This window comes from Trachymyrmex cornetzi, unplaced genomic scaffold (genome assembly GCF_001594075.2).
Source record: "Trachymyrmex cornetzi isolate Tcor2-1 unplaced genomic scaffold, Tcor1.1 scaffold190, whole genome shotgun sequence".
Classification (NCBI taxonomy): Eukaryota; Metazoa; Arthropoda; class Insecta; order Hymenoptera; family Formicidae; genus Trachymyrmex; species Trachymyrmex cornetzi.
Window position 1 is genome coordinate 56,008 of NW_017296528.1, and position 6,965 is coordinate 62,972.

Sequence of the window (6,965 nt, forward strand, 5' to 3'; positions counted from 1 at the left end):
AGATCGCTAGTTAAAAGACAAATTAGAAACAGAAGTAGAAGGGGAAAAAAGAAAGGCCATACAGGCAGCCGGAGAGGCCGCTGCATATAAGTTAGAACTACAGGCACTGAAGAAGAAAAGAGCGGAGAGAAAGAAGGACAAGACCCCGAGCCCAAAGGATAAAGAGAAGGAAAGAGAAGGTAATAGCAAGGGGAAATTGCATTCGGATAAAGGGAAATCCTCAATGGATACTCCAAACAGAAGGACTCCCTCGGCTAGTATAAAGGCACGGGAGAAACTTATTACCTCCGAGTCGGAATACATGGAGGTAGATGAGGAAAAATCTACAAAAACCGCCAAGGTGGTTCTAGACGAACCCGAGAACTGGCCAGAGGTCATTCGACCGACACTATGCGGTAAAAGGAAGATAATAAAGGAAGAGCCAGAGATACAAAACGCGATCTATAAAGCGCACAAGGAATACATTGCGGAAGGACATAATGAGAAGGAAAGAGAAGAGAACAAGAGAGACAAGAAGAGTGGAACGAGCAATGATCCAATAGACCTGGCCAGTATGATCAGGAGAATTGTGGCGGAAGAGCTAGAAAAATATCACTAAAAACCACGGATTACGGAAGTTCAGACGGTGAGGACCCCAATCACAATAAAAAAAGGGGGGATTATGGATAAAAATACCAAAACAAAAGAAGTCAAACAACCCAGCAAATCTAAGAGTATAGAAACTCCTAGAAAAGAAATAACTGGGATAGAGAAGGAGAGGGAAAGCAAATCGGTGAACGAGTGTTTTACAGACATAGAGGAGAAAGCACTCGACCTATCTTGATCCAAGGTGGTGGGTAGGAAAAATAGGAAGACAACCAACTTAGAGAAGACAACTGATTCTAGGAGTAAATCTCAGGCAGCTACACCGGCGAAATCCCTAAAAACAAGGGAAGAGAGGATTAAAACCAACAGGAGAGTGCCCAGAACGGCTGCCGTACAAATAAGCTGCCGCGGTGAGGCAACTCATGCGGAGGTTATGCGTATTGCAAAGACCAAGGTGGATATTGATAGCCTTGAAATCCCGGAGATAAGGCCAAGAAAGGCCAGAACAAGAGCACTCCTTCTTGAGATCCCGGGAAAAGAAGGGGCTAGCAAAGCAGATGCGCTAGCCGGTAAGCTCAAAGAAGCCCTCGGAACGAGAAAGTACTAAGTAGAGAGTACTAATCACTCGTCCCGAGAAGATGGCGGACATTAGATTGAAGGACCTCGAGGAATCGACCAGAAAAGAGGATATAATAGAAGCATTAGCCAAAAAGGGTGAGTGCTCCAAGGACACAATTAAGCTAGGAGACATCGTACCAGCCAATAACGGACTGGGCATGGCCTGGCTGAAATGTCCAATAGCCGCTGCGAAAAGACTTGCAAACTGCAAAAGGATACTTATCGATTGGACAATGGTAAGAGTGGAGTTGTTACCGGAGAGGACACTGCAATGCCATCGATGCTTAGAAACCGGCCACATAAGGAATCAGTGTCGGAACGAAATAGATAGATCGATGGCCTGTTACAGATGCGGGCAGAATGGCCATAACGCCAAAGGGTGCAAAGAATCCGTGCACTGCATCATATGTGCCGATTAAGGCCTAAAAGCCAACCATAGAATGGGGGGACAGGCATGTAAACCGAACGCGGCAGGACGGAAAAGTAGAGTCAAACCAACTCCGTTAAAAATAGTGCAAGAGCCTACAAGGAACGATAACGCGATGGTAATCGATGCGGAGCCGGGGACAAATAATACCCCTGTGGAGGCGATAAACGTAACAGGAGAGGTCGAGAATAACGTTACAAGGTCCATGGCTGCGTGCAGCGTCAATGATACAAAAACTGCAGAGACGTTACAGGACTCTACGATTGAAAATATGGAAGTGGACAATCCCCAAGAGTGGAAGACGCCCGAGGCTAAATTTACTCATGGAATGGACTGGCCAGAACAAGGACAAAAATGGAACACAGAAGACCAAGCATCGGCATCAGGAAAGATAGGAGAAGGAGGAATCTCCAAGCCAAATAATAATGGTTAACTTAGTACTCCAGGCCAATATTAACCACGCAAGAGACGCTCGCGACGTACTCTTGCAAACGATGGCGGAGGGAGATTTCGCGTTGGCGATCGTGTCAGAACCCTATACAATCCCGATGGACCACCCTCACTGGTACTCTAATGAGACGGAAACTATTGCAATCACATGGAGACAGGCTCAGGAAGCAATGCCGTGCACCCCATATGATAGGGGAGAACATTTCGTGGCTATTAGATGGGGGGACATAGTGGTCGTAGGGATTTACCTACCTCCAAGTCTTGGTATACCCCAGTGTGAGGAAGCACTCGAAGAGTTAGAGAGATGGGCCATACGAAACATAGACAGACCCATGATCATTGAAGGCGACTTAAATGCCAAGTCAATGTTATGGAACTCCAGGAGTACCAATCCGCGAGGTACTCTAATTGCGGAATGGGCTAGTGCTATGGGCATGTGCTGCCTGAATAGAGGGCACGAAAGCACATGTGTTAGGATAAATGGGGAGTCGATTGTAGACGTCACATTCGCCAATCCGATTGCCTCCAGAAGAATTGTCAATTGGACAGTCTCCAAGAGGGAATCGAAATCCGACCATAGATACATTGAGATCACCGTAAGTCTTTCGGGTGCGCAGATACGAAGAAGAAAACTTCCGAAAGTCCAAAGATGGGCCACAAAAAGATTGGACGAGGACATGTTCACTGCCGCAATCACGGCAAGAACATGGCCAAGGAGAAACCAAGAGGCAGAAGACACTGAGGCACAGGCAAGGTCTCTTCAGAGGGCAATGGTGGAGGCGTGTGATGCCTCCATGCCCAGGTCCACACCAAGACCACGCAGAGCCATGCCCTGATGGACAGAGGAGTTGGCAATGCTACGCCCGGAACTAACCAGGGCGAGAAGACGATTACGCAGATACAGAAGAAGGACGACTAACGGAAATGAGATGGAAAACCAAATCAGCTTCCTTAACTTTAGACTAGCCAGGGACAGATTTGGCAAAGCTATAAGGAAGGCCAAGGCCAAAGCGTGGGAGGAATTCATACAGTCCCTTAATGAAGATCCATGGGGGCGCCCGTACCAATTAGTTCTTGGAAAACTGAGGAGGTGGACGCCACCATACACTGAATCCCTAGAGGAAGGAACCCTAGATCGGGTATTCACCGGGTTATTCCCACTGACAATAAGAATGGGACCCGAATGGCGAGAACCGGAGATACCACCAGAGGGGGCTACAGCCTGGCACGCGGATCTTGAGGTCTCCCACGAGGAACTACTCCACGCAACTAGCAGAATGAAGAGTAAGAATGCGGCACCGGGTCCTAGTGGGATACCCTCGAAGGTATGGGCCCTGGCCGTGAACGCAATGGCAGGTGATCTAATTAAGCTGTTCTCGCAATGTCTAAAGAAAGGACACTTCCCCAGTGTATGGAAGAATGCCAAATTGGTGCTCCTGAGGAAAATGGGTAAACCGGACGACCAACCGTCAGGTTATAGACTCATATGCCTACTAGACAATGAAGCGAAACTCTTAGAACGTATCATCGCTGATAGGATTGTAAAACACCTAGACGAAAGGGGACCAAACCTGAACCCATGCAGTTTGGCTTTAGAAAGGGAAGGTCGACTATAGACGCCATTAATACAGCTAGGGAATTCATGGAGGAAAGAATTTGACAGTGGCAATAAGGTAGCCGGAGTTTCTCTTGATATCAAAAATGCGTTTAATACGCTGCCCTGGGATAACATTGGAAAGGTCCTTCTAAAACACAAGGTACCCTTGTATCTTAGGAAAATAATTAGGAGCTACCTTGAAAATAGGAAGCTATCATTTGGTAGAAACGACGGCACAGTGGGACATAAATCAGTAGAAAGAGGGGTGCCGCAGGGGTCTATCCTCGGGCGACTCCTCTGGAACATTGGTTTCAACGTGATAATGGATAGGAGGGAACTACCACCCGAGAGCCTGGTTATCTGCTACGCAGACGATACCCTGATCTTGACGACTGGGGAAGACTGGGAGGAGGCTACCACCCTCTCTAACATCGCTACAGTCGCGGTCATACAAAGGATCCAGGACCTGGGACTGGAAGTAGCTCCGGATAAGACAGAGGCAGTAGGCTTTCACGACAGAGGCAGACCGGCTCACACGAAACTGAGGGTCGCAGGAACGACTATTAACGTTGGTATAAATATGAAATACCCGGGACTGGTACTAGACAGTAAATGGAATTTCGAGGCCCACTTCTCCAGTCTCTCTCCAAGACTGGAGAAAGCTGCATTAAGTCTTAGTAGGCTCCTCCCGAACTTGGGAGGACCTAACAATAAAGCAAGAAGACTTTATGCTCAGGTGGTGGCTTCAATGGCCTTATATGGCGCCCCGGTGGGGGCATATGAAATAGACAAAAACAGGAGGTGTCTGCAAACCATCAGACAGACGCAGAGACGAATGGCGGGTAGGGTCATCCGAGCTTATAGGACGACCTCGTGGATCACTAACTCAACGCTGGCAGGGATGCCACCTCTTGAGTTGGAGGCCAAGAGACAGGAGGAGGCGTACGTAAGGATCACCGAGATAAGGAGGAACACGCCAAACGACATCCCGATACCGAAGTCCACCATCGAGGCATCAGGGAGGCGACAAAAAGAAATCTAGTCAAAAAATGGAGGACATGGAAGTATGACCAAACATCAGAGGAGGACGTCGTCGTCAGGGCCATTCAAGGTCAGCTGGAGGATTGGCTGGATGCGAAGGTGGGGCTCTCCTTCCGGGCGACGCAGGTCCTGACGGGACATGGTTGTTTCGGACGGTACCTGTGTCGCATCAGGAGGGAGCTCACGCCAGAATGCTGGAGCTGCGGGACAGAGGTCGACTCTGCGAGGCACACGCTTCGCTACTGTCCGGCTTGGACAGTGGAAAGGAATATACTACAAGACGTGCTGGGGCAAAACCTTGACTGGAGGGCAATCATCATGGCCCTGAGAAGAAAAGACGGGAGAAGAGCCTTCCTAGAATTCTGCGAAGTGGTGATGGCTAGGAAGGAGGATATGGAGAGAGATAGAGAGAGGATGGCTCGCCTTACCAGTCCAGAGCGCGATTAGGACGGGGGGCATGGTATAAGTGCGATGAGGTGCTGGGGGTAGGTGGGGACACCGCGTGTAAGCGGTGAGAGGTTCAATCGCAGCCAAGTGTTTGCGTGAACCTCGACACTACGGGGAGGGGTGTCTTCTCCATCTTTAACTTAGACACCCCTCCCCGCGGCCCTAACGTTCAGAGTACGGGCAGGGTGAATACCGCGTGCGAGCTGGCGGCGAGAGTAGGAGGGGCCGTCGCACCGAGTAGCGGGGCGGCGAGAGGTTTGTTAGAAACCTCGAAACCACGGGGAGGCGTATCTTCTCCATCTTTAACTTAGATACCCCTCCCTGTGGCCCTAACCCAGTATATCTGGGGTGTTAGGAGGAGACACACAGCCGAACCGAATAGCGGGTCGGCTGGTCTCAAGTATTAATGAAAAAATCAGTAGGGCTGTGAGGCCTAGTCAGACATGTCTGACCCTCACGGGATAGACCCATGGAACCGAGGGCGGGGGCCCGAAGTTCCCTCGAGATGGGTAAAAGGGTAGGAGGGTGTGTTGCCGGCGTCCTCACACCCTCATGTAAATAGGAGATAGGCTACAAAAGTAGATAAGCGGGGCCCATCCGGATGTACTACTGCTGCGAAACTCCCGGATGGGTCCCAGTCGCTTCGGGTTAAGTACGTCCGCAGGGATTTTAGTAGGTAGGCTCCTTGAGGGTTTTATAACCTCGAGGAGAGAGTCCCACATACCCCGTCTCTCTCCCCCGAGGGAGACGGAGATGCGTAACGCATTTCCCCTGCGTCACAAAAAAAAAGATTGGTGGGCCCCCGTGCGTGGAGGGCCTTGCCGTGGCACGGGGGCTCACCCGGGGCTCTCTTTGAGAGTCCCGGATGCCAACACTCCACAGTACGGAGTCCCTCGTTAAATAGAGGGGATCTGTACGCTAGGATCCGACGTCCCAAGGATCCCCCATGCTCTTCGGAACATGGGGGGTCTGGAGGAACCATCCGTTACAGGATGAGGAATCAATACGCCGGTAGGAGAAGGCAACTCCGACTTCAAATCCCGGTGGCACGGCACCGTTAGAGAGAGGTCTGCTCTCTCACCATGCGAGGAGTGGTGGTCGTCCACCATGATCCGTGGGTCTCTGGGGGGATTCCTCCCCCTCTCCCTTCAGGAGGAAGGGGGGGTTCCCCCTTGGGGCCTCACGGGCCAAAGAGGCGACGCAGTCGTAGGCTGCAGGCGGGCTCTGACGTAAACCATTGAGCCCACGCCGGAGTAGGGTCGAGAATGTATGGAGTGGGCTCGCCCACATTGCACCCATACATTCACCATCAGGTTTGCCCAGTGGGTGGTCGTTTTTCATAAACGACCGCCCATTGCACACTGGGTGTCACTGATGGAGACGCGGTTGGAGGGCAGGACTCCGTGCGGTCGGGGGCGGACGGGATCCTGTCTGATAGCCGTGGGGGAGGCGATGGGGACCCGCAGAGGTCTCTGCGGTGGACCCATGCCTCCCGGAGAGGGGCCCTGGGAAACCAGAGGCCCCGTTTCCCGGGCCGCGTGGACATATTCCACGGCGGGGCCGGGAAATTTTTCACGGAAGTAGTGTCCTCTCTGCGGGCAGGGCACTCTCAGGGTACTCTCAGGGCAGTAATGCCCATTGCACCGAGAGTGCCCTGATCCGGGTTCGGGGGTTCGCCCGCGCAACGTAAAGCGTTCTGTTGCGCGGGCGAATTCTCCGTTGGTGGTAGCAAAGGAGTGGGGGTCGTCCCCCGTGGCATAAAAGCGTTTGCCACGGGGGTCGGACTTCGCTGGTGGGGGG

The 6,965-nt window shown here is 51.6% G+C and overlaps 4 protein-coding genes across 4 annotated transcripts; all 4 read left to right on the forward strand.

Moving 5' to 3' along the window:
- Positions 1–661: 661 nt before the first annotated feature.
- Positions 662–1,192, forward strand: LOC108759496 (uncharacterized). The gene is made up of 2 exons (XM_018504970.1): positions 662–772; positions 830–1,192. Exons 1-2 carry the CDS (start codon positions 662–664, stop codon positions 1,190–1,192), a joined length of 474 nt encoding a protein of 157 aa, XP_018360472.1.
- A 31-nt stretch (positions 1,193–1,223) lies between these two features.
- On the forward strand, positions 1,224–1,622 carry LOC108759497 (uncharacterized). The gene has a single exon (XM_018504971.1). It carries the CDS (start codon positions 1,224–1,226, stop codon positions 1,620–1,622), a length of 399 nt encoding a protein of 132 aa, XP_018360473.1.
- Positions 1,623–2,124: 502 nt separating this feature from the next.
- LOC108759498 (uncharacterized) lies at positions 2,125–2,916 on the forward strand. Its single transcript, XM_018504973.1, has one exon. It carries the CDS (start codon positions 2,125–2,127, stop codon positions 2,914–2,916), a length of 792 nt encoding a protein of 263 aa, XP_018360475.1.
- A 1,083-nt stretch (positions 2,917–3,999) lies between these two features.
- On the forward strand, positions 4,000–4,719 carry LOC108759499 (uncharacterized). The gene has a single exon (XM_018504974.1). The coding sequence runs from the start codon at positions 4,000–4,002 to the stop codon at positions 4,717–4,719; it is 720 nt and encodes a 239-aa protein (XP_018360476.1).
- The last annotated feature ends 2,246 nt before the right edge of the window (positions 4,720–6,965 follow it).

Bases quoted from the DNA above. Each gene is read 5' to 3' on its own strand.
- LOC108759496 (XM_018504970.1), top strand. From the start codon at position 662: ATGGATAAAAATACCAAAACAAAAGAAGTCAAACAACCCAGCAAATCT. The intron at 773-829 runs GTGAACGAGTGT...TCTTGATCCAAG, and splicing joins AGGAGAGGGAAAGCAAATCG to GTGGTGGGTAGGAAAAATAG.
- LOC108759497 (XM_018504971.1), top strand. From the start codon at position 1,224: ATGGCGGACATTAGATTGAAGGACCTCGAGGAATCGACCAGAAAAGAG.
- LOC108759498 (XM_018504973.1), top strand. From the start codon at position 2,125: ATGGCGGAGGGAGATTTCGCGTTGGCGATCGTGTCAGAACCCTATACA.
- LOC108759499 (XM_018504974.1), top strand. From the start codon at position 4,000: ATGGATAGGAGGGAACTACCACCCGAGAGCCTGGTTATCTGCTACGCA.